Source organism: Orbicella franksi, chromosome 10 (assembly GCF_964199315.1).
Source record: "Orbicella franksi chromosome 10, jaOrbFran1.1, whole genome shotgun sequence".
Lineage (NCBI taxonomy): Eukaryota > Metazoa > Cnidaria > Anthozoa > Scleractinia > Merulinidae > Orbicella > Orbicella franksi.
Genome location: NC_138154.1, coordinates 13,338,633 through 13,365,189, shown reverse-complemented (window position 1 = coordinate 13,365,189; position 26,557 = coordinate 13,338,633). Strand labels below are relative to the sequence as shown.

The window sequence follows — 26,557 nt, the reverse complement described above, 5'->3', positions numbered from 1 at the left end:
TTACACTGTGCTCAGTAAATTATAAGGCTCAATGATTTTCATTCCGCAACTTTTCTCCCCTGTCAAATGGCGTGACCATTTCAGCCATGGAACCCATCATGATGCTGTTGGTTGGTGTTGTAACTGCACTCTGTACACCTGACTGACTTAGAATTAGTGTAACGTAATTCTCAATGTCAACATAGCCCACAACTACCGCTCCAAATTCATTAAAGGTCAGGCCAATCTTTTCTAGCAATTCTTGGCGTGTGCTATTCAGATTATTAATTTTTTTTCTTTACGGAGTTTGAGAGCGTTTGATCGAATGGTCGACCGAAGTAGTGCGGTGGCCGACATACGATAATAATAAAATGAATGACTAAACAAAAGCAAACTAGAGATCGATGGAATACAGTACCTTTAATACTGTATAGAAAGTACACTATTAAAAGCAAATTGAAGTAAAACACCAAGTGATTTTCAAGCTCACAATGCGATGCCGCCAGCGCTGCATGTTGTGCGATTCAAGTACTCAATCGCTTCCATCCAAGTGTAGAATCGAAAAGATTCACCGTCGAAAGAGACTTCCCAACTGTCCAAATCAACACTTCTCATATTTACAGCACAATTCCGAGTTCCAAGCGCGGTATAAGACAAGACAAAATAATTCTGAAAAGCAACACTCGCTCTGGCAGTGACCGCCATCATTCAAAAGCAAACTCACGACTACGCACGGGCTGCCTTATGGGATACGGCAATAAAATTTTCTCTCCAGTCTCGCGCAATGACGTCACCAGATCACCTGGATAGATAGGAGGTTGTGCCTAAATCCTACCGCTCAGAAGGACAACCGAGGAGTACTAGGAGCGAGTTTCCGAGTCGAGCAGTTTTCGGAAATTGTCGGCTATTCCAATATGGCGGACTATACCAATCACATAATATGCGAATTGCCAGTGGTAAAACTATGTTGATCAACAAGACAAGTACGTTTTCATTTACCTGACATGTTAAGAATAATGTGTAGAGAGTAAAGCAGTGAATTGTTCGGCAAAATGCTGTATATTTCTTTAGGTCTCTTCCCGTCTAGTTCGCAAACCGTAAATTTGCACGCTAACATGACATTGTGGACGTCTTTGACTTAGGCACAAGAGTTTTTAAATACTTCTTTCCTTGAGGACAATTTTTTTATTGAGCTCTTGATTCGGTGGGTCCCCGAATTCAAACTTCCTTTGCCTTGTCCCTCTGGCCGGTAGGATCTTAAAAATACTACCGGCCAGAAGGACAGCTTGTGTATAAGGTAATTGGACTTAAGTCCATGCACAGTTTTATCTGCAGAATAGTTTGATACATTGCTCTTTAGTTGTATACCACACTAGAATCACTCTACAGTAATATTTTCAGTTTTCTGTGATCTTGTCCCTCTGGCCGGTAGGATCTTGAAAATACTACCGGCCAGAGGGACAGCTTGTGTATAAGGTAATTGGACTTAAGTCCATGCACAGTTTTATTTGTAGAATAGTTTGATACATTGCTCTTTAGCTTTATACCACACTAGAATCACTCTACAGTAATATTTTCAGTTTTCTGTGATCTTGTCCCTCTGGCCGGTAGGATCTTGAAAATACTACCGGCCAGAGGGACAGTTTGTGTATAAGGTAATTGGACTTAAGTCCATGCACAGTTTTATTTGCAGAATAGTTTGATACATTGCTCTTTAGTTTTATACCACACTAGAATCACTCTACAGTAATATTTTCAGTTTTCTGTGATCTTGTCCCTCTGGCCGGTAGGATCTTGAAAATACTACCGGCCAGAGGGACAGCTTGTGTATAAAGTAATTGGACTTAAGTCCATGCACAGTTTTATTTGTACAATAGTTTGATACATTGCTCTTTAGTTTTATACCACACTAGAATCACTCTACAGTAATATTTTCAGTTTTCTGTGATCTTTTCCCTCTGGCTGGTAGGATCTTAAAAATGCTACTGGCCAGAGGGACAGCTTGTGTATAAGGTAACTGGACTTAAGTCCAGAATAGTTTGATGCATTCCTCTTATTCTTAAGTCATAAAGCAGGCTAGAATATTGAGGAGTTGCATTTATATGAAGGTGATCAGACACTTGATTTCAATGCCTTAATAAAATCAATTTTGCATTCACTCCAAGTGGGACACATTTCTTATATGTCCAGTGGGTTCAAGTTGTAGAAATCAATATTTAATGAAACATATTTCTGCCTTTAATACTCTGTGTAAGGATAGAAGAATCTCTTCAGGAGAGTTGTTGGATACTGTTCCCTAGTGTAAGACAGACTTTTTGTGTATGGAATAAACAGAAATTAAAGTAACAAAAATTTCCTTCTATCTTTTGTTTTGGTGAATGGTGTTTTCCATTAACAAAAATGGGTTTCAGGAAATCCTTTATTTAACCAAAACGTACTGCTTAAAGGACACTGACCTGACATACTCACAAAGCTACTCATTGCAACATTTCTAGTCTATTTCCCTCCTGTATATTAAGTCATCGCGCAGAGGATAAGTCACGTCTAAAATGAAGCTTTCTAAATAACGCAGTGTAACCCCAGTTACTCTGGAATAAATCAGATTGAATAGTTTGCATATTTCTGCACCCATGTATAAAATTGTGTGGGAGAAGGACAGGGGGTGGGAGAGGAAAGGGCGGGAAGTGAGAGTTCTAAGTAGGTGAGAATCGTCTATTAAGCATTAAAATACTTTCAAACACAAGAATCCAAAATGCTTTTTGACTTCCATTGAGCTTATTTTGAGACTTCTGGACTGAAGGGAACATGAAAATTCACCCCTGGGCTGAAAAACTGAGGCCTACTTGCGGTAACATTGGAAACCCTTTCACGGTGGTCACATCATAGGTCGTGAAATGTTGTCACTTAGGATGTCAGGATTGCGCAGCTAAATGACAAGTATGTGTTTTCAGTCTCCTTATTTACAGGGGACGGGACCAAAACGGACGAGGACGGGAGTCAGGAGATAAAGGTATGGGAAGCGGGAGAACATGGTATGAGAAGTGGGAGGTTCTGACCCCCTGTCCCACCCACACCGCCCCCCCCCCAAAAAAAAAGATTGTTAAACGACAACTTAACGGAACCCGATTGAATTTTTTAGTCAGAGCACAAAAAATAATTATAAATGAATGGACCAAATGGAGCTACAGTTGCATTAAATATCTTATAGGGGTCCCTATGATGTGGCTAACATAGTTCATAATCTCTCACCCCCAGTAACTAGTAAATGACACGTGATGAAATTGGCGCGAAATAGGCGGACAATTCCCCTGTGGTCGTGATCAAATCAAAGCCATGTTTTGAGATTGAAAAATGGATTCTTCAACTAGTTTACAAGATTCTTTGCCTCCCGATAAAGAAATGTTTGTGTCCACGTACAATGAAGTATGCAGGGTGATTTCTGAATATGAGACAGACACCATAAGTAAATTTATCATTCGGAGAGTAGACAAAGAGTTTGGTTCAAAAGATCAGTGCACTATTTAAAAAATTACTAGGGGTTGTTTAAGTTGATTAGTCACTTAATACTGATGCTGTAATGTACAGTGTCGCTAAATTGTAATGTATACTATTGCTGCTGAAGAGGTAAAGTTTTGGTCAGTTTCTTCTTCGCTTCGTTTTGTTGCTAAAGATGGCGTTAATTTTTGCGATAAATCGTTCCTTTCCTCTCTTATTCCATACAGACTGGCAGACCTTGTCAAAAAGAAACGGGTCTATTTCCAGAGCCCACAAACTACCAATTCTGGGTCACAAGGTGGACAAAGAAGGTAAGTGTATCTGATATATTGCCATGCGCTAGTCAGTTTCCCTTAGAAATGCTGTCGATACTTATTACTATGTCTCCTATTTTTTCTCATCAGACCAACATATTTGCTTTTGATAAGGTTTTCATACCTTGTCATCTCCCTGGTCATTGGACACTTGGGGTATGATATACTTCACAGTTTCTTATGGAAATAGTATGTTGCATATCAAAATCAACTATTTGACCCTCTCCCCTCTATCCTTGAAAGTTAAGAAGGTTGGGAAGAAGGGAATTAACTCATAAAAAAAGTAACTAACATGCCATTCCTAGGTCATAGATATGACAACAAGAACCATCTCTTACTGGGATTCACTTCAGACAGCTACAGCCAATAAATTATTCTACAGGAAAGTCAGGTATCTTTTCCAATAATCCATTTGTAAAACAAAGAAATATTATGAAAATGCATTATTGTCCCTCAAGATCAGTTTACTAACCAATGCCTCGATGATAAAATGTGACTAGGGATTTTCTGAAGGAAGAAAGTAGCAAAAGAGGAAAGCTGTACAAGGAGGACAATTGGAAGGATCACTTTCCCATGGTAAAAAAGAAAGTTCTATAGGTAGTTTGCAACCACTCCCAAGAAATTCAAGTGACAAAGACTCTGGCAGCCTCGTTGGATGACAAGAACAATAAAGCTACTTCTTTTGTTAATGGTCATCCAACATGGTAGCGATGATGTCAGTTAATTATATGCCAGATAGTTAGATTTACAGTAATATAAATGTGCCAAACTCTTGGTCTGCACTTAGTCCACACAAGCCCTAGCTCTTTTGACTGAACATTTTCTTACACATTTTAATTTAATCTCTATACATAGGATACACCAAAGCAAAAGAATGATTATGATTGTGGCGTCTTTGTCTGTATGGTAAGTTGTGCAAATACCATATTCCATCAGTTACCATGTCTCTTTAAATAATTAGCTTGGCTTGAGTTAATTCAAATCAAAGTGTTCATTTTCACCTTAACTGACCACTTGTGCTGGTGATACATTTTAAACTTATTGCTTAATTATCTATGTTTAGTTTGCAGAGCACCTTAGCAGAGGAGAAACTCCTAATTTCAACCAGGCGTTTTGAATCAAAAGCAAGTATCAACACTTATCATCACATGACAAAGTAATGGAACATCATTTGGAACAAAACTACACATCTCCTATTTATATAACACTTTCTTGCAGAAATTCACCATGTTTGTCTTATTTTCTAGGATGACATTCCCTCTCTCCGTGAAGTGATGAAAAAGCAGATTTTACAGCAAATGCTACCAAACTGAAGGAATGTACCTTCAAAAGAACTCAAAAGTTGTCATCAGTAGTAAACTATTGAATTTGTTTGCAAAGGATTAGTCTCCATATTTCCTTTATCAGTTGTAAATGTACATATATATAACAATTTCCCTCACTAAATTAACACTCTAAATCCATTGTTCAGTTTAAACTTCCACACAGATACTGTCATGTTCATTGAATTATTGCAATGGCCACAGAGCATGAATAGACTTTTACAGACACCATGGACTTAAGTGCAATTACCCTATACACAAACTGTCCCTCTGGCCAGTAGTATTTTCAAGATCCTACCAGCCAGAGGGACAAAATCACAGAAAACTGAAAATATTTCACTGTAGAGTAATTCTAGTGTAATATCAAACTAGAGAACAATGTCTCAAACTATTTTACAAATAAAAATGCACACGGACTGAAGTCCAATTACCTTATACACAAGCTGTCCCTCTGGCCAGTAGCATTTTTAAGATCCTACCAGGCAGAGGGACAAGATCACACAAAACTGGAAATATTACTGTAGAGTGATTCTAGTGCAGTATAAAACTAAAGAGCACTGTATCAAACTATTTTACAAATAAAACTGGCATGGACTGAAGTCCAATTACCTTATACACAAGCTGTCCCTCTAGCCGGTAGTATTTTCAAGATCCTACCGGCCAGAGGGACAAGATCACAGAAAACTGAAAATATTACTGTAGAGTGATTCTAGTGTGGTATAAAACTAAAGAGCAATGTATCAAACTATTCTGCAAATAAAACTGTGCATGGACTTAAGTCCAATTACCTTATACACAAACTGTCCCTCTGGCCGGTAGTATTTTCAAGATCCTACCGGCCAGAGGGACAAGATCACAGAAAACTGAAAATATTACTGTAGAGTGATTCTAGTGTGGTATAAAGCTAAAGAGCAATGTATCAAACTATTCTACAAATAAAACTGTGCATGGACTTAAGTCCAATTACCTTATACACAAGCTGTCCCTCTGGCCGGTAGTATTTTCAAGATCCTACCGGCCAGAGGGACAAGATCACAGAAAACTGAAAATATTACTGTAGAGTGATTCTAGTGTGGTATACAACTAAAGAGCAATGTATCAAACTATTCTGCAGATAAAACTGTGCATGGACTTAAGTCCAATTACCTTATACACAAGCTGTCCTTCTGGCCGGTAGTATTTTTAAGATCCTACCGGCCAGAGGGACAAGGCAAAGGAAGTTTGAATTCGGGGACCCACCGAATCAAGAGCTCAATAAAAAAATTGTCCTCAAGGAAAGAAGTATTTAAAAACTCTTGTGCCTAAGTCAAAGACGTCCACAATGTCATGTTAGCGTGCAAATTTACGGTTTGCGAACTAGACGGGAAGAGACCTAAAGAAATATACAGCATTTTGCCGAACAATTCACTGCTTTACTCTCTACACATTATTCTTAACATGTCAGGTAAATGAAAACGTACTTGTCTTGTTGATCAACATAGTTTTACCACTGGCAATTCGCATATTATGTGATTGGTATAGTCCGCCATATTGGAATAGCCGACAATTTCCGAAAACTGCTCGACTCGGAAACTCGCTCCTAGTACTCCTCGGTTGTCCTTCTGAGCGGTAGGATTTAGGCACAACCTAGATAGGATGTGAAAGTACTCAGAAGACTGCAGTGCCAAGTTTTTTAACATTCGCGCGTTGTACTGTGACGCTAAGCAGCCGTGCAAGAAAAGTCACATGATTTGGTCAGGTGACGAAGAAGAGAAATCAAACATGTCCGAGTGTTACAAAACAGTAAACACAGCGGGAAAAAGTGGTTGATTCGTTGATCTGTCGAAAAGATTAGTTCAGTTCAGTCTTCACAACTTTTGCTGCAAGTTTCTGCCTGGAAGATTTACACTGGCCGAACTGATGTTGCCAACTTGCGGTAAGTGACTTTTGTTGTTGCGTTTGCTGTGAAAATTAACAAGTTTCCTCGGCGATGTAAGCTTATTTTCAATTGGAATCCTTTGAAAGTCTTCCTTATTTGAAGTCATGCTGTGAGACAATTTATAAATTGCATCGTTTTAATTTCTCTCATCTCTAAACAATAGCAAGTGAATCGCTTTGTGGAGGTTGTTGTAAGTTGTAAACAAATTAAGCTTTCTGTCGATTTTCGTCGTCAACCTAAGCTTATAACCTCACGTCTAAAAATAAGCTTAACCAAAACCGTATTTGTAAACACGGCCGGGCGAGTTTTGAAGTTTTCTCTGTGTTAGTTGGCACAGCCGCCTCGTAGACTGCTAAAATTTCTTCTTCTGTTGTTGAAAACCAAGAAAGGTGTACAAACAGGATTTGCTAAATTTACTTTCAACGTTCCTATGTGAAGATTTGCATATTGTGATTACAAAGTATGGAGATTTCCTCGTTTTGTTAGTTCAGTTTATTCGGTTTGGCGAAATGCTTGGGTGAATTCCCAGGTTAATTTGGCTGAAGACTGGCAAAGCTACCGCCGATAAAATGACTGCAAAGCTAAATTAAGCCGTCGGCAAAAATGCATACTGTAATATTCAAATTTAAGGTTACCGTATACCTTCAGGGGTGTCTCACGTCCAAGCGATGTAGCGCGTTCGGTTTAAGCTGTAGATACCTAAACCCCTATATCAAATTAAAGCTTATAGAGCTGGCTATCAAACCGTACCAAAAATTTTGAAATAAAATGAAGTGCCGATTTTTTCACGGCCACTAAATGCGAGCGTCCTAATCACCTTTTGGAAGCTACAAGTCAAAGCGAATTTTGTTTTTCGCCAATTTATTTTTTTCCCCGGTTTCAGGACAAAAAGCGCTAAAAAAGCGTGTCGCGTTTTGCCACATTCAATTGCAGTGAAAAGTTACAGAACATTTTCAAAATAGGACTTAAAAAATGTGAAGTGACCGTACAAAAATTGCTCTTGGAGAAAACATATTTCAAAATAAACAATTCGCAGACATGTTTTTGTTTTTTATATGTTAATCTAGCTACTGTCCAAATTTGAGGGCAATCAAACAAATCCCCTTTGAGTTGTAACTCTTTAAAGTGTCTGCTTCAAGCAAAAAAATTTATTCGAGAAAACAGCGCTAAGAAAAATCTCTTGCTTCGCAAACAAACTCCGCTCACAAACGCCTTCAACTGGGTTCTCAGATCACTGAGCCAATCAGCGCTTGGAAAATTTACTACCATTAACTCGTGGTGAAATTTACGCGTGAATCTCGAAAAAACCCTTGAGTTTCGCAATGCGCTCAAGGCGGAGAGATAATTTTTCTGTAGCTCGGTTTTTCTTGAAGCTGGTCTGGCAAAATGGGGAAGACGAAAAAGGATACGAACGCTAGAGTGGCTGGGCGACGAGAACAAACTGAACAAAAGAAAGCGCGACGGAGCAAATGTGCATGGATAATATTCCAATGGATCTCAATGAGTTGGGCGATTCATCGGTATCGGACTCAACAAAAGAGTCAATGTACACGTCGCTGTTATAGCTGTCGAGTTCCCAAACTTTTACAGAATCTTTCTCTACTCTTGACTCGATCTTTTTGCCTGCTTGATACGATAGCTATAGCTTCATCCGCGAGGCCAACTTTCGCTTCTTCACTCATTGATGTGTTTTCATTCGTTCTTCGCTTTTTCGAACTGGTAAACAGAGTTTTCCGCGGTCCATGTTTACTTATAACTTAATAGAATTACATCTAATACGAAAAATGCTTGGATCTGAGTAGCCAGCCAATTCGTGGTATCCATATATTCCCGCGAAAGCAGTCTCGGTTGATTGCGTACACGTTATAGGGCTGTCAATCAAGAGGGAACTTTTACTTTCGGCCATAACGTAAAACCTCCATTTCTCCGCCAATATTGAGTTTTTTTCAATTTTGTTTTCAGAAATTAGAGATTACTCTTCGACCATTACTTTGAACCAAAAATCCAAATTTGAAGAAAATTGCCGATCTGAAGGTATACTGTAACCTTAAGCGTGAATAATTATTAAACTTTTAACACTGCAAGGTTAAACGAATTTTCTTTATCCTCTCTTTCATTCGGTTACCTTTCAATGAGAAGGATTTGCTTTTGATACTCAGATGAAGTGATATGCATAATTATTGTGTTTATAATGTAGATTTCCTCGTTTTATTTTGTTGTCTGTCCAATTAGTTCGGTTTGGTGAAATGCTTATATAGTCCAAATGTCGAGTAGACGATTGTGCATGTAAATCCTGTGTGCAAATAAAGCTCTACTTTCATTTTAATTTGCTATTTCATTTTATTAGTGCCACTGCTTTTGGTTGGGGTACATGGGTTATTCCCCAAATATGCAGTATTTACACTTAATATGGAAATGTTCCTCAAAAGTGAGATAGTACTAATGGAAAAAAAATGCAAAGAGCTTTACTCGGTAAATTGAACAGTGTAAATGACATTTACATACTTAGAAAAAATTTAGGGAGTAGAAGTTCTTGCCCTGACCATTTCTCGGTAATAGAAATAAGTTTTACATACATACATACATACACAATTTAGTTGGTGAGAGCACTCTCCTCTCTCCACACACACACACACTCTCTCTCTCTGCTCTTTTCTTCACACTAATTTTGTTATTAACTACATTGTAACTCATTAACCGAATGTCACTCACTGTTTGCTTTGTTGTGCATGCATACTTTTTTTGCTCGTCAAAGAAAGTTTCAGTTTCTTCCTGGCTGTTTCCTTTGTCCTGTCCAGTACCAATTCCTTTGTAATATAACTTTGTGAATTCTCTATTCTCCTTAAATTTTATCTTGTCAGGGCGATAGAATGCACTCTCAGAGTGTTCAATCAAATGTTGTTTTCAGTTGCTACAATTTTCAGGAAAAAAGCAATAGTTTTCTTAATTTCCTTTTACTTTGTGTTAGGACCTGTTAGCATGCTCATAATTGACCCATGGGCATAATTTTGAATAAAGTAAAGAATTAGATCTGTTTTAGTGTTAAGTATTTTAAAATTATTATGAATTACATGTAGGCATTTCTTTTTAGTTTTTATTTTTATTTTAGTCACATGTGATGTTTTATGATTTTACCGACGTATACCATGTAAATGTAAATAATGCACTAGAATTAGCCAATCAGAGTGTGCATTGTATCAGCTTTAAACACAAACCATATGTAATAAATGTATGTAAATGATATTTTTATGACAGAGAACTGAACAGGGCAAGAACTTCTCTTTCTTTTGTAAATTTATATATTCATTCCTCTCATTGCTGTCAAAATGTCTTAGGAACCTTCATTTTTGATAGTCCATTATTTTCCACCATACCTAGCACAGAAGCTCACAAAATCCTAACTAATAACCAACATTTGTGTATCTCTGGCCTTTGCTGTGTACTACGTGTATATTCTGTTATCCTGCCTTAACTGCTAGAAACAATTTTGACAGAGCTGTTTCAACAGTTTCACTTAAATTAATTCCCAGTAACAGCGCTACATGTGGCAGTGTTATTGGGTATGAACGTTATGGAGGGGTTAAATTTTTATTTTTTTATGATTACAGGAGACAACAAAATATACATGTGTATACATAACCTGATGTTGGTGTTGGTTGCGAATCGTAGTTCATAATAGTCATCCTATTACAGGTAAGGGGGAAAAGTTCAGAAAGTTTAGAACATCTCTTCCCCCAGCACACCTTCTGTCTACAGGTGCAATTATTGGGAGGTTATATATACATATATGAAGAGTAATGTAAAGTTATAAACTTAACATTAAAATCTGACATTTGAACGCCTCCTTTGCTAAAATTAGACACGATTTAATTGTTATCATTCCCTGTGAATTCATAGAGATTTCAGAGGCAAATTATCACCTAATGTGGAAGTCCTGTCTTCAAGTTAGGGAAAATGACACAAAAAAAGTTACAGTGAAAGTAAAGAGAATTGTGAATGTTGATGTGGTGTACTTTGTACATCATGTAAAGGTATTTGGTGAGTGCCAAAGGCATAACATTTCATGCATTGCTTTTTCAGGACAAATTATATAACAGTGATGTTTTGAGGTGTGATCACAAAAATAGTGAGTACAATGTCCAGGCAGTACCAGTTTATGGAAGGCATATGCAGACAGTAAGAGGAACTGTAAGCATAATACCGGGTAAGTTTGTTTTATGCTTTTGACTTCTTGTACTTGGATTTTGTGTCATTCCATCACAAGAATAGCTGATGAAAGATGCAATAGTTGTTGCAGTTTATTTTTGAAGGCAAACTTATAAGTCTGCCTATGCTGGATAACAGCCATGTGTAAACTGAATGTAAAGCAAACACTCTGTTAAAGGTGGGGCATCCCTAAAACCCAGAAACTGGAAGCCGGAATCCAGTAACCGGAAACCAGAATCCACAAATCGAAGAAAACAAGTTCTTCAAATACTCGAAAATTGTTTTGCTTAGGTTTTTGCCTGTAAAAAATAAGTGGCCAAGTAAAAAGGACCTCAAACTGACACAAAAATTCCCCATCTGTTGAAATTTGTGCAACCGTTATTTCTAGTGAGGGCTATAATTATGAGAATCTTAGTAAAGTGCGTCGTAATTTAATTCCAAGCACCCTGAGAGCGTCTAAAATAAGCTTGCTGGCAATTAACTGCACGGCCATGGGCCGAGCACGGTTCATGTTCTACCAGTGTTTTTTTTTTTGTGGTCGGTGACAAGACCCAAACTTCCTCTCAGCCAAATTTTGAATCACGCAACCTGTGATGTTTATTCGCCATAAGCTGTTGAAACGTTAATACAAGGACAATGTATAATATTGTTTTCTTTATTTCTGTATAATATATATTTCTTCTGGTTTTATCGAAGCATTGGATTCAAAGGGAAATAATAAATACGCTAAAAACGCTAAAAAAGGGTATTACATCAGCCATGGAATGCGCTGATGTTGCAGCTTTCATTTTCGCTACATGACAAATGCACTGTAAGATAATGTTTACTTTGCAAGTTTATTTTGCCAGAAGCGATGGTCATTAATTTATGTGCAATTTTGTGAGTATTTCTTGTGGGTTTTGGCAAATGAAGTAAATTCTTTGGCTGTTTCATCGCAGCGAGTTAAGAGATTTGGAGAAAAATTAAGTATTTGCTGAGGTAGACAAGAGCTTGCCAGAACTTGCAATGTTTAAGTCAGTGCTAGGAGAAAAAACACAACCGTTCCAAAATTAGCTGTGGATAACGTAAACCCCCCTGATTGTGTGACTTGCGTGACCACTTCAAAGCGCAAGCAAATTAAATTTTGACGTTTCAGGAAGAAAGCTGTTTATTAAAAGCATTATTTATAGCGTGACACTCGTTTCCTTTTGTGTCATTCATGGGCATGTCCCGAGCGAACTTCCAGATTAAGACCATTACATCATCATAGATTTCGCAAAGGCTAAGACTGATGGTGCAATAAGATATGACACAGTTTGTGTTGATCAAGTGATGTGTTTACAGTAATCAATGAATCATCAAGGACTGCTTTGGAATGTGCACTGCGTTGTGACTGTAGTATTAACAAAACAGTTAAATTTTAAAAGCGCGGTTATAAGATTTAAAAGATCTTCTTGCCATTTTGTTTAATAAGTGATCTGCAATTTACCAGAGGTATAAATTTACCCTTTATGTCTAGTAGATACTGAACAAGATAGAAAATGTCATAGAGAACAGGATGTCTGTCAGTGGCAGCCCCCTGTACATTGACGGTCACGCCCCCCACTTTTGAAGTTCAAAGGCTAACCTGGCTCATCTTAATATAATATTTGATTTGTCCAACAGACACCAAACTAGTTCCGGATCAACACTATTTCCACACTGATACTGTGACAAATCAGCATTTCATATTCTTGGTGGCCATCATATTAAAACAATTTATAGAAATGTTGCACACTTTAATTACCTCCATCTGCTTCTCACTTGCTAACAGATCGGACCACATGTTGTTAAAAGATGCTTAAAGACTGCCAGAAACTCACCACAATAGCTTGTTGTTATTGTGCTACTCACCAGTCTTCTCATAGCAATTTGATCTAGACAAGAACTGCACTCTCACCAGAGCCAGGTTGAACAAAAGATGGGTAACTAAGCCTTTGAGCAGGCTCTTGTGTTTGGGCCGGGGACATGAGCGGTCAAGCTGCATGAAGGCACTCGCTGACATGCCAATGCAGAAAAACACTAGACACTTATTTAGCCTGCTCAGGCACTAGAGACAGATAGTAGAGCCTGCTCGCAGGCTATGAGTAACTATCCACCTGAAAAATCACTAACCCTGACTGGAAAGTGATTACCCAATGGATAGCTTTATCCAGCTTTTGAACAATTGGGCCAGATGTATAGCTAAGGGTTGTTCAGAACTAGTCAGAAAATTTTTAGCAATTACAGTTTGTAGCTGAAGTAAAGCCAAGAAAGTAAATAACAGCAAAATAGTTTTTCTCCATATTTATTTATTAGACATTGCGGAAGTGAATTATTTCTATCATCATTCATAATATCTGGATTCAGGATTCTAGTTTCCAGTTCCGGATTCCGGTTTCCGGATTCAGTTTTTTAGGGTTGTTCTTAATGATGTATGTGCATGTTAATCTTGAATAATCTGAAATTTCAGAGAGGTTAAGAATATCATATCATATCTGTGATGGTTCTGTATCTGTTGGTGTGCAACGATCTACACCAATATTTCAACGTAATAATGTACAGTGTATATTAATTAACCAAATTATGCTGTTTTTAGTTGACCAATGCTACTATTGTAATGTGATGTTGAAGCCCACAAATTGACAAACATGCCCAGTGTCAACTTGTCAAATATATGAAGTGGCCAGACAGTCTAGATTACAAAATTTTCTGAAAGTTGGAATTACCAGGTAAGATATTTCTTAAACATTATTTTGTAATTAATGATTTCTCAGACATTGTTTTCTTCAAGAAAAGATTCATACCCCACATGGAGGTTTTTTTCTCTATTAGAGCTCTATCTTCCTGATACTTTAATTTGGAATTTTTGAAGACTGGCCGTGAATGGGTGTTGGGTGTGAATATCTTCTGGTACTGCACATTCAGATTTAGTAAGCAAGAACATCAGTATTTATCCTGACAAACTCTGATTTTCTTTTGGAAGCTGAACCCACATGCAGTTGTACAGTTGTATTTACAACCAAACAGCCTGGATGGCCCTTTGATTGGGACTGGGCACATTGTTGTAACCTGCAATGTCCCAGTTTCTTGTTTAAAGCAAATTGCATTTGATCTCAAAAGCAAGTCGCCAAGCTCATTTCAGTTATTAAGTTTTCTTTGCATCTCAGGGCAGAGCCTGCCACTGTGAAAGTTGGGGTACCAGCCCGGGGGAGGTACTTTGGGAATTTCTGGGTGGGGATGTGCTGCTTGGACCCTGGAACCCTTAGCCTACACCAGAGCTAGTTCAGCTGAATTTTGCTACCCTATACTTGAGGAAACTCCCCAAATCCCCCCATCTATTGACACTGTTGAGGCTGATTTGCCTGAATTTAAACTTGCTGATTTGATTTTTTTATATTTTTGAGTGGCAATTCCTGATTTCCTTAGTCTAAATAAAATCTTCAACCAACTAGTCAATTTTGTGAAAAATGATATCCTATTCTAGACCCAAACGCTCTGATTTATATACATGTACCCTATCCTAGAGTAAACTGCTTGAAAACCATACCCTTCACAGTGGTAGATACCTATATAGCCCATATATGGCAGTGCCCCCCCCCCCCGGGGGGTACCAACCCCTAGCATTTGATTCACTAACACTCAGTAAACAACTAACAATGAAGTACACTGTATATCAAAGAAAGGAATGTCATCTGTTAGTGTGTAAAGATTATAATAAATTATCAGCGATATGTTTTGTCTGAATAACAGTGGTGTTCAAGTAGCAGCTACAGTATGATTACATGTCTGTTCCTGTCATTCAATATATGAACAGTTTACCCATGGGCAGCCTGTATTAAGACATCAAAGATTTTCAAAGCAACCATGGCCTGGTGAGATATTTCTGAAGAAATATAAATTTAAAGTCCTTATGATTGCTTATAGGCATTGATTTTTATTGTAAACAATATCTTACTGAGTGTATTTTTCTTGTGTACTAATTGTTGTAGAACACAGAGATCACTATAAGTATGACAGAGATATTAAAGTGTGAAAAGTTCTATAAACAAATACATGCAGGAACAAATTAATTTATGATGGATGCAGCTTCTGAGAGATCCCCAATGTTAATGGAACATACACCGTACATACATGCAAAAGAGTTCAATAATTTATTACTTAAGATTGCAATGATTTGTTTGGTTTCTCTGTATTTACAGACAACTTGATGGGATTATAATTTCTGCACCAAGGTCATTGAATAAACTGGCTTAGAAGTTGAGTTCTGCAACCCATCCTGTGTGTTGTAATATCACGGCTGCAACATTGTGACAGATACACTGTATTACATTATTAAGAAACACATGTATTAACTAATTATTTAAGGTGCCTGTTAAATTAATCAGTTTTTCTTAGAGACAATTTACTCATGGTTTATTTAAATAATTGCTTTTTTGGCTTTAAAATGATATTTATCGTGTTTGTAAATCAATTTTGTGATAATCTACATTGGACATGGCATAAATTAATATTTTGCCAACACGAAATGGAGACAGACAGCCTTGCCATTCGCAACGTCCAATAAGGCTAATTTGTTCCCTACTGTTGTACAAATAGTGTTCTCTTCAGGGGGGGCAAGCAGCGAGGCCTGGAACCGAGTTTCTATGATCGCCCCAGTTAAGAAATTTGGCCGAGCAAGACTAAGTACTGGTTTGTGGAAAACAAACATGGCGGACTTCCGTGTGCGCGATGCGTTTGTAAAGTTTGGTAAACGTCGTGCATATTTCACGTTCAAACATCTACGAAAAAGCTCCAGTTGCCCTGCATCTAAATCTTGGACATTTGATCGAGGCATCGATGATAAATATTCCAACGTAAACCTGTGAGCCCTCGCGAGCGGGAACTCCACAGTGTGAGCCAGATTGCAGGCATGAATATTTTATTCAAGCATTTTTGGGTGTCCTATCAACGGGATAAACTGAAGTATTTCTATATTTCCGGACTCCCTGATGGTAAGGGTTGCTTTTTCTTAACAGCTTCGTGACCCTTTTTTTGTTTGCACTTATTAAACTGACAGGGTTAAAGTAGGTTTCATAGTGAGTGCAGTGGGTACGGCGTTTTTCTGTTACGTTACTACAAGAGGTCTCTTTCAGTTTCAGGTAAAGCATCTGGCATTATTCATGAAAGCGAATACTGGATAGGTCCCTCGGCAGAATTGAGAATTAATCACCATCTCTTTGCCGTTACAACACAATAGTTGTACATGTGTCGTTGATTGTTTTTGTTTCTTCATAATCCTTAGGCTTTTGTTTTGATATTCTAGACTTAACGGCTTAAATAATGGGTCCAATCAAGTCGTTGAGATGGAGAGTGTGCAGGAAGTTTGACTTTACCACCTCATTTTGTTGCTCTTTCTGCACTAATTTTTTATGCCACCTCTCAATTAGTTTTCAAAGGGTTCATGCTCCTCTCTTGCACTAAGAATTGTCATTTGATACAAGTACTATTAAAGACTTCATTCATCTGACTTTATATTAGTCTGCCTTATTGTCTTATTTAGCTATCCTTCCACTACAGGAACAAGCCACTGATAATCAACACTTTGGGCCAAATCATGAGTTGATATATTAACATCCTTACTCATCTTTTTGCCTTAGAAGAATAAAACAAGTCCTTTGGTTACCGGTCATTTGATTAGCCCCTAGCCAGTTAGCCCCCAACCACAAGTCGATTAGCCCGTTACTCATGCTTAAAGAAAAAAATATATAGTTTTTTTTATTTCTGGTTGGGGGCTTATTGACTTCTGGTTGGAGTTTAAATGTTTAGGGGCTAATAGACTTGGGGGCTAAATGACTGTTACAGATCCCTGTGCTTGATGTCTTTTCTCGTTATTCTCGAAAGCCTTAAAGCCTCTCAAAATTGGCCTATTTCAAATGTTGTGGAGGTTCTTTTGACTCAGGTGTACCCAAGTTAAAGTTAGTAATCTGGATGAATGACCATTTTACCTGCTTACCTCATTACTAGCACTCAACTACGGGTAACATGGCCTCATTTTCCTTCCCTGGGTCTATTTCATAAATTATCTCCCTCAGCAGATGAGTATATGGCAACCCTATTTTGATATCCAGAAGTATTACAGAGCTTTCTCCCACGACACAAATAAAACTGATGCTTATCACCAGTACAAATTATGCCAAAGCATGTGAGCAGAAGCTGCTTTCTTTATTTTCACGGGTAAATAACTTGTAAATGAAATACCTCAACTTAATAAAGGTTCACATTGAGTCTGTGCCTAGCAAACCGTCCATTTTGGACATTCCCATATGCAGAAGCAGAAAAATGATTTCAAATTGGCGAGTTCACATTAGTACTGAACAGTAAGGGATGGAGGTTTCAAAACCTTTATAATTTTATCACTGCATTATCGAGACACGCAAACTGGTAGCTATTTTCAATGTTGTTGACTGATCTGCAACTGCCTTCAAGTTTCATGATTTAATTAAATTACTCGAAAGAAAGTCTTCAGACTCAACACATTACAGGAAAATCATAAAGTAAATGCAGTCTTTCATAAGAAAGTAAGTTAAGACGAAAAAAACTTTAGACAGAAAAGCTTGTTTACTGTAGTCAATGTAAGCTCAACTCTGAACAGTTGAGAAATATTTTAGACTTACTTTCGGAGTCTTCGCGATATATAACGGCAGACATGAAACAGTTCGACATCGGTATTTTCCATAGAAATTTGGGAAGAATAATTGGTCGGTGTGATGATGGGAAGTAATGAACCTTGAAATTTCCACAGCAAAATAAAAACTTCAGCTTCGTTTTCTTCCTGAGACGGAGAAACCTCTCCAGGCAACCAAGAATGCAACCACGCTCGCCAGGAAAATAGCACAAAGCTGGTCCTGGATTCCCCCTTAGTCCTGATTGTCTCAGAGCTGTCGTTAAAAATTGCTAACAGCGAATAAAAAGTTATCGAATCGAAGGCAAACCCTGAACAAAAATGGCGGCGAAACATGTTTCGGTTTCCTCGTGTTATTTTCGCGTTATGCGCATGCTCGTTACAGTTCTCAAATGATTGACAGATTTCTTTACTGGGGCGATCATAGAAACCAGAAAAGCGGCGAGATCAAAGGTAGCTGCCAGCCCCCCCCCCCCCTGGTTCTCTTGTTTATAAATTATTTCAATCTGTTGTTTAAATGATTGCCTCATAACCCCTATGTCCAGTTTGGTGCATGTAGGATATTGATGTATTGTTTATCCATTTTGCTGTAAGTTATCTTAATTGATGTGTCAATCAAAACATATCTTGGATATGCTGGGCTCTTCTGACAAATGTACCTATGCCTCATAACCTTTGAGTGCATTTGGTTGTGTAGTGCAGACAAAATACATGTAGACTACATAATATAACTTACTCTTAGCTTGCTTATAATTCTTGGTATAATTTAATCATAGCAAAATTAATTAATGGACCCCAATAACAGCTCCTGTAGTCCACAATCTCGGTCAAGAAGAAGAACAAATCACATTGAAATTGAATAATAAAATTATTATTAGAAGCCTATGCAAGTATTCATGATCAGCAAAAAAAATATCATAATTACCATTCCTGCAAGAGTGATTTTGCTTATTGCAAACCCTTTCAGCAGGAGGAGACTCCAGACAAAAGTGAAGATGGCTAAATGTATCTTTGGGGACAAGTTAGAAAACAAAACTTTCCAACTTTTCACATATGTATACTATTTTGGTATTTTTGCGAGATTTCATTTGGTAGAGATTTAGGGACTGAGTATTGTAACCACTGCATTTCAATCAGTCCCCACAGCGAAAAAATGTTTAAACTTCTTTTGTGTGGGAGTCCCCATGTTAACTAAGAAAGAATATAATGATTAATAACAATGTCTTGTCTTTCTGAATAAGGTAGGAAAGCTCAGGAAATGCCACCAAAAAGCACAGAAGACAGTTCTGTTATGTGATCAAGATTTTTAGTGGCTTCCCAGAAATCCTTGAAATCATGGCTCTATATTTCACCATCACACCATCTTACACCTTGATCTGCTGATGTGATCCTATTTCCAGCTGAAACTATTAAATAGTTCGCAATTTACCTCACATACATGTTCGATTATTTTCATTAGTAACAGCATTCCGAAAAAATAACTGAGGAGTTCCGCTTTTAGGCTCGGCTAAATCTATATATTATTATATTGCATCAAGCTGGGAAGCTACTCTCTATAGTTGACTCAACTAGAAGGTGCACATTGTTTTAAGGCTGCAGGTATCATAAAACTTAACAGGGCAGAGATTAGTTTATTACGTTAATTTTCCAATCAACCTACAAACGTCAGAACTCAATTCCACTTGGTTACCTAAACTAAATAATGACTGAATCTATCAGGCCATTATGGGAGATGATGCTGAGTGTTTTTTAGTTCCTAAAATCCTCACTTTCAAAGCGACCCTTCTTGTGCAACCGTTGTTGTCAAAATGAGACTTCCATAACAAAGATTGACCAATAACCCTTATCTTGAAAATAAGAATTGCAGGAGCTCCAAAATGTATGCTAGTTATCTTGTTCTATTTTTGACAGGAACAATATAGAAAACTATCTAAACTGTATCACAAATTAGCTCAAGTAATAGCTTCCCATCAAAGCAGCTCAATTTCGTAAGCCACACATGTACGCATTGCGGACCTATTTTTAAAAATGACGTAAGTCAACTAACAATTGTTCCTTTAGTTTATATTTTTTATCAAATCCATTTTGAAATCACTGGTTATCCTTGCAATCTGATTGGCTCTCAGTGGTGCGATTTATTCACGAATCGCACTATTTTTTGCTCTAAATCGCATCTTTTTCTCAGCCAATGAGAATGGGACAGTTAACCAAAACAACCAATCAGATTTCAAGATTAGTTTAAAGTAATCAATAAAATTTCAGGGAAATGAAAGGCAAAAACCTATTGTGTAGAGAATTTTGCAACTACATGTACTATTGCCAAAACTTTGTTATTGTTGTTTTTCCAAAACAAATTGACGAATTTAGTTAATTACAGTTTCTGAATGACGATTATGAGCTCCCTCAGGCTGAAGACCTACTTTAATGGAAGTTTCCAGCTTTCAGTGTCCATTTTGACGAATATTTTCGCGATTTTTCTTCAACAGCTGCTCAAGATCCGTACGATATCGAGTCCAGTAAAACATAAACAAACGAAAACCACACAACAACAAATTCAGAGCCATCTCAAGTAAGTAGATGTTTCCAGGTTTCCGGAGTTTCAAACGAAGCAACAAAAGAGCTAAACTCGGTCGCTGTGAATAAACATAGTCAAAATACGCCCCGCTCCACAAACAGTGAATGAATGAACATCTTATGAAGCTGGTGCAAGTCCCGCCATCTTGGAAATACCTTGAAACAAATGGCGCCGCAAGAACTTGACAAGGTCCTGACAATAAAAGCGTGAAAAGGAAAACAGTGGGTACAAGACAGGCGACGGAATAAGGGACAGTAAGTTCACAGAAACAAGCTCGTAAAAGACTAAAAGTAACAAACTGAAGGAAAAGTTTCGTTGTACCAGTAAGGGTACTGGATTTGAATTTTCATAAACTGGACCAGGTGTACGCTTTTAGTTCAGTTCAGTGAAGGAATCGGGAACAGTGCAAGCAGCACGGACGAGAACTCCATCATCCGGCATAGGGTACAACACGTGAGGAGGATTCTTACGCAGACGGGGCTGAAATTAGATGCAGAGCTGCTATTTATACTCGCTTAGTAGGGGACTGCAGAGAATAGTTCCGCAGATGATATTCTATAATTTGATCGCCGGAGTAGAATGATGGATGCTCGAATTTCAAGGAGAATTTCAGGGGATTCACACAAAGAATGACGAACTTAAAATTGAATTATTTTCTAAACAATGGAAGTGAGAGGTACTTTTCAAACTCGTTAAAAATTCATCAAGTTGGAACAAAGGATATCACGACCGTGACCGTGTTTGGTTATATCAGTTTAATTAGCATAGATTTTTATGATTTTATTTCTCCGTTTTCTCCCTAGTTTTGGTTTCGATTGAGAAGGTATATCAAACACTCAAGACAGTGTTTGACCACAATTCCAAACACCTCGAAGTTCGTCAAAAATACTCCGCTGCGCGTCGTATTTTCAACTCTCTTCTCGGTGTTTGGAAATGTGGTCAAAGACGATCTCTGGTGTTTGATATATTACACGAAAAGCGGTACTATCAACCAGATTGTAATGAGAGATATCAACTAGGTTATCTAAAAGATAATAATGCTGCGGCACATTCTTTTGATAGTGACATATTTTACGCAGTGATTCATCTACAACTTCATGCATGATAACCCATCGATGGCGAGGTGTGACAAGCGATCGTGACAAAAAGGGACAGTGATCTGAACTATGCTTGGACATAAACGATACACATCAATCTCCCCTTTACCAGATCGCGAAAATCGAAACATTGGGAAATTGACGTTGGAGCAGTAATCTAACTTAAAATTCTGTACTAATACGCGTTAAATGTCTCTAGAATGTTGACAGACTGTGTCGAGGACGCGTCCATCGCGATGCGTGAAAATGCTAAAGCTTTAGCTTAAATTTCTGTTTGGATGAAAAGGAATAAATCGCAGCATATATGAAATTAGCGTGTTCTACGATTTTCGTTTGTCTTAATTATTCTAAAAGCTTTAGTAGCGAAGATTTCTCTTCATTTAAGAATTTGGCCAAGGTGGCGAGACTGCTAAGAAATGACATACTAAGTTTAAAAATTGATCGTCCAGATTTAAACTTTCACCTACTGCATTAAGAACAAAAGCAAGAGTTGAAGCAAGAGCAAGAGTTGAAAGTCAGGCACAATCTCCTTCACATCGTTTTACAGGTGAATTAGAGCAAAACATAACCACTTATCTTTCTCACTGGAATCCACGCGAAAAGGACGACGGCTCGACGTCCTCGTGATGTTCGTGGCGCAACGCACTCTGGCAAAAATGGCGCAGTGCACTCTGGTTAAATGCAGTGCATTCTGGTAAAAAGTGATGAATTCCAGAATTCGTACTCCTTTCTATATATTCTTCTTAAATCCTGATTAGGTTGCTGCTCGCTCGCTCCGCTCGCTCCGCTGAAACTAAGGACTGGCCAAGAACTACTTATTTTATTCATGCAACTTAAGTTATTCTAGGTAGCACCTATTGTACAAAACTTGTATATTAACTTGTATGTTTAAATTCACTCTAGTTGTAACTGACGAAACATGTATTTAAAACTGAAAAGAATTGTCTTTGATTTTAAATTCTATAAAATTGATTTGTTATTAGGGTTAGGTTTCAAGTCACTTATCACCTCGCACCGTGCTACGTGTACAGTAGGTGTTTAAGATTTGAGTAAGATTACAAGCAGCCACTAGGATCTTAACAATTACAATCATCAGTTAGTTCAAGACAAGAATAACGACAACGACAACGACCACAACAACAACAACAAGAACGAAAGTCATTGGTTTGTCAAATATTTAGAAAGTTCATCAAGAATATTTACAAATGTACTCACCAGATTGGTTAAATGAAAAACCCATAATTATTTTTAAAGCAAGATCATTTCTGATTTCAGCAATTATCATACCGTTTTAAAGACTTTTACACGGCATCCTTATAAGGCAGGTTTACCGTTTTGTTACTAGTAGGGTAGCTTGTTGGTTATAGTGTAGGCGAATCTTTGCCGACGTGATTGTTTACATTTTTCCTCGTCAACATACGACTTTGAGCGTAGAAGGCCTCATGCTAGACACGAATTGACTACAAACATTAAAAGAGCTTGTGAAACTTGGTAACTGGTGAAATGTTTGGCTCGTTGAGTGTAACATTCAAGGAGAAATTGGCTTTCACCAACTGCAGCGTTTCTGGGTGGCAAAAGTGCTAATGAGCTCATACGTTCTTTGTAATATGTTGAGTTTTTAAACCCGCGTCGCACAAAAAGTATTCAATACATCAAGCTCAAATTCCTTGGAACAGATCATGTGTAAACAAGGGCTAAAGACTGACCATTACCACTAATTCGTTCGCGAAAATAGATCAACACGACGGATTCCGCCCTCTGTGGCGGTTCGGATGGAAAAATTCCGCCCGCTCAGTAGCTGCGAAAAAGATAACGGCAGATATCTATTCACCCTGTGTCAGTACAGTGAAGGATGATGGCGAATGTGACACTCAACAATAGGCAGCCTTTAGTAATGCCGTATCCTGTACATATTTTTCTTGCAGTTTTGAAACTCTTTTTCTTTTACAGTTCTCCTGAAAATCATCATCTTTTTAGAGTGTTGTTCTACTTTAAAAATTACTATTTTCCTAAATTCGTTGCCTTTCTGGGCAAACATTTTTCCCTTGGCGGGTATCAAATTTCAAACATTCTTGATCGCGTATTTACAAATCGGATAAATATTTTACACTTGCACTGACTGGCAGTCAGTGATATCAAATATATCCACCTCTGCAAACATTCAAACATTTGAAAGTGTCATATTATACCATTTAGTTCTGTTTTTCCTTGTTTTGTTGTTGTTTTTTTTGTCACTCGAGCAGAGCTCAACTTTTACCTCAACGTAAAATGTATGCGTCTATGTATCTTGTGCTGTATGTGTCATTGAGGTCGAGAACGAAAGAATGGTGACGCCAGTCGTTTGAGACTCAACGGAAGGATGAACCACTCCGTTTCGAAGATGACAGCAATTACAACTAGGAAACAATGAAAACAGTGCTTGGCGATAATTCGGCATTCTGAGACAATAAATGAAAAAGTTCAAAACCGAGTTACTAAACTGAAGAAGCTTGATTACAAAAACAACTACAAGAGACACGTTGTTACATGTGGCGCACTTGAAAATCACAATTACCAGGATTTGGAATGGCATCCAAGTCAACATAAACATTCCTGTTACAAGAAGCACCGTCTTAGCCAGCCTTGCCTCACTTCTCGCTCTGAAAGAGTGATAGAGGCGCGAAGCTTCCTTTCTCCAAATGACGCAATAGGCAATGCACATTATCACCAGAGGAGTCGATAGGCTCATTATGATGACAGACAAGAACTGATGGACGTCTATGATGGCCAACTCTAGCAGCACTCGAGACGATGTTACAGCGACGGAGAGGATCCAAGGCGTTGCTATGGCAATGAAGTAGCTGTGCAATGTCAACTGTCGGTGACGAAGTGGTTGAGTTATGGCGTTAAGTCTTTCAAGGGAAATGAAGACCAATGTAAACACTGAGGAAAAGCCAGTGTACATATCAACGCAATCAAAAACAAGTGAAGACAGCAGGGTCTGTCGAGTGAACCACATGACCATGTACATTGGTATGGAAAATAGTCCGACCAGAAGGTCGGCTATGGCCAGACTGATCAGCAAGAAATGAGGACGTTTGCGAAGCCTTCGCTTCAAGAGAATCAGAATGGAAAGACAGTTTCCGAACACGATTATAATGGCCATCACTCCAAAGCAAACACTCCATAAGATATTCCAATCGTTGAAGTCCATTTTGGATGCCCTTGTAAACTTATCCCTGAATTAATTGAAAGAACTGGTGAGCAATTAGGATTTATGTAACGTCACTCACTTAGAAGATAAATAATCCTCTGCAAGAGAGGGACAAAGAACTCTAGTACAAGAGGGGTGTAGATTGGGTGTTAAATCAGCATCGGTATCCTAATTTGACACAACCACACAATGTGACGTTATCTGTCAGTCAAGGAGTTCTGGATTGATTGATCAATCAGTGAGTAAGGGAATCTTAGCTGCTGCTTGAGCAAATAAATTTATCTCCTTTTTCAGGTTCGTACGCGCATCATTGACGGTCAACGAGACTACAATGACAGTAATTTGAAATGACGAGAAGTAAGCTCTTCAGTACCAGCCAATTACTCAATGAAACAATCCGTCAACTAATCAGTCAGTCAGTCAGTCAGTCAGTCAGTCAGTCAGTCAATCGATCAATCAGTCAAAAAGTAAACGGATCAATCATTCAATAAATCAATCAATCACACTGTCGATCAATCAACAGTCAATCAGTCGCATAATCAAATTCAAAAGTTTGATTATTCGACAGGTATATCAAGTTTCATATTACGTCTTGTCCACACATATTTTAAGCACCCACTGAAATCATACCATCTAGCATAAATTGATGTCGATAATTTTCTTCTGTAAATTAGTGTTGGGGATAGGCTAGGAATGTAAAGGATCTAAAGGGGGTTTGACACCTTTGGTGAACAAGAGAAGGCCCATCCTTACCCCCACTATAACAAATCCTGCCTCTTTTTAAGTGCCCCTGGATCTGGGCTACAATAGATAATTCCCGTCAACCAGAGCAATTTTGCCTCGAGTGTGATCTACAAAAAGAACTTTATCCCGAAACTCGTGTAGTTTCGTCAATTCTTGGTGCTATTTCTAAGCAATTACAGCACGCCCACAAAAGGATTTCTGTAATGCCTGAATTTAGAAAGACCTACGAGTGGGAGTTCTTCCGCTATACTGAATCGCTTGCCGTAAAACGTACAGATATTTGAAGCGGCGCATGTTTGTAATTCACGACATCGTTTTCCTTAAACTAAAAGTTCTCAATTTCATACATAACATGGAGAACAAACTTGCAGGGTTTGTAAGCTGGATTATACGTCTTCGATGTTCTATCTCCGTGTTTGTTCGAGCAAGCCTTTCGAAATGTGATGCGTATGTATATGTTCGTTAGGGATTTCTATACAAATATCTTGCCAGTCTTATTTAAGAAAAATGTGCCAAAGGTTACCTTCTTTGAGAGACTTGTATTCAGCTTTTACAGATTTCTGCCATCTCACAACGCCAAAAAGTGTTACGACCATTGATGTTTCTGTCGTAGTTTCGGCGACTTAGCCAGCTTGAATTGGCTTGCGAGACTGCTACAGACTAAATCTATAATCACTAGTGAGCATAGGTTGACATTTTTCGTTTACTTAGCCAAGCCAAATATTGTCCCTCGTTTGTTAAGTTAAATTATTTATGTCATTGTTTTAGATGTGACCGCAAGTATGCGTTTTGTGTAGAGTAAACACGTCTCTTGTGCGTTCATCGACGCAGTATTTTTTCCTTTCTTTAATTTTTCATTATTTAGTATTATTTTTAAAGCAAATGATCACGAAAGAAACTAAAATCTGGATTGTGATACAGTTAATAAGTCACACGAAACATCTTGGATTGCGATGGACCACTGCACGTAAGCTTTCTATTTACGTAATTTGGCAATAAACACAAAGCTGGCAGATAAAACGAAATCTCACAACCTAATTTGGGGTTTTAGCT

At 38.0% G+C, this 26,557-nt stretch overlaps 2 protein-coding genes and 1 long non-coding RNA gene across 5 annotated transcripts; 2 read left to right on the top strand and 1 right to left on the bottom strand.

Moving 5' to 3' along the window:
• The first annotated feature begins 3,228 nt into the window (after positions 1-3,228).
• LOC145500092 (uncharacterized) lies at positions 3,229-4,905 on the top strand. Its single transcript, XM_081479581.1, has 5 exons — positions 3,229-3,785; positions 3,879-3,944; positions 4,289-4,364; positions 4,644-4,694; positions 4,852-4,905. Exons 1-5 carry the CDS (start codon positions 3,580-3,582, stop codon positions 4,903-4,905), a joined length of 453 nt encoding a protein of 150 aa, XP_081335707.1. The 5' UTR covers positions 3,229-3,579.
• Positions 4,906-6,812: 1,907 nt separating this feature from the next.
• On the top strand, positions 6,813-15,827 carry LOC145499392 (uncharacterized). Of its 3 annotated transcripts, XR_014050929.1 has the most exons (6): positions 6,813-7,025; positions 10,637-10,721; positions 11,109-11,232; positions 13,831-13,963; positions 14,985-15,106; positions 15,434-15,827. It is a non-coding gene; the product is annotated as an uncharacterized LOC145499392 (long non-coding RNA). The 3 variants fall into 3 exon arrangements; XR_014050928.1 differs by having other exon boundaries at positions 6,819-7,025; positions 15,049-15,827; XR_014050927.1 differs by having other exon boundaries at positions 6,820-7,025; positions 14,985-15,827.
• Positions 15,828-18,628: 2,801 nt separating this feature from the next.
• LOC145499391 (histamine H2 receptor-like) lies at positions 18,629-26,231 on the bottom strand. Its single transcript, XM_081478911.1, has 2 exons — positions 26,028-26,231; positions 18,629-24,785 (listed from the first exon to the last, which is right to left on the bottom strand). Exon 2 carries the CDS (start codon positions 24,758-24,760, stop codon positions 23,846-23,848), a length of 915 nt encoding a protein of 304 aa, XP_081335037.1. The 5' UTR covers positions 24,761-24,785; positions 26,028-26,231; the 3' UTR covers positions 18,629-23,845.
• Between the last annotated feature and the right edge of the window lie 326 nt (positions 26,232-26,557).

Bases quoted from the DNA above. Each gene is read 5' to 3' on its own strand.
- LOC145500092 (XM_081479581.1), top strand. From the start codon at position 3,580: ATGTATACTATTGCTGCTGAAGAGGTAAAGTTTTGGTCAGTTTCTTCT. The intron at 3,945-4,288 runs GTATGATATACT...AAATGTGACTAG, and splicing joins CTGGTCATTGGACACTTGGG to GGATTTTCTGAAGGAAGAAA. The intron at 4,695-4,851 runs GTAAGTTGTGCA...ATCTATGTTTAG, and splicing joins GTGGCGTCTTTGTCTGTATG to TTTGCAGAGCACCTTAGCAG.
- LOC145499391 (XM_081478911.1), bottom strand. From the start codon at position 24,760: ATGGACTTCAACGATTGGAATATCTTATGGAGTGTTTGCTTTGGAGTG.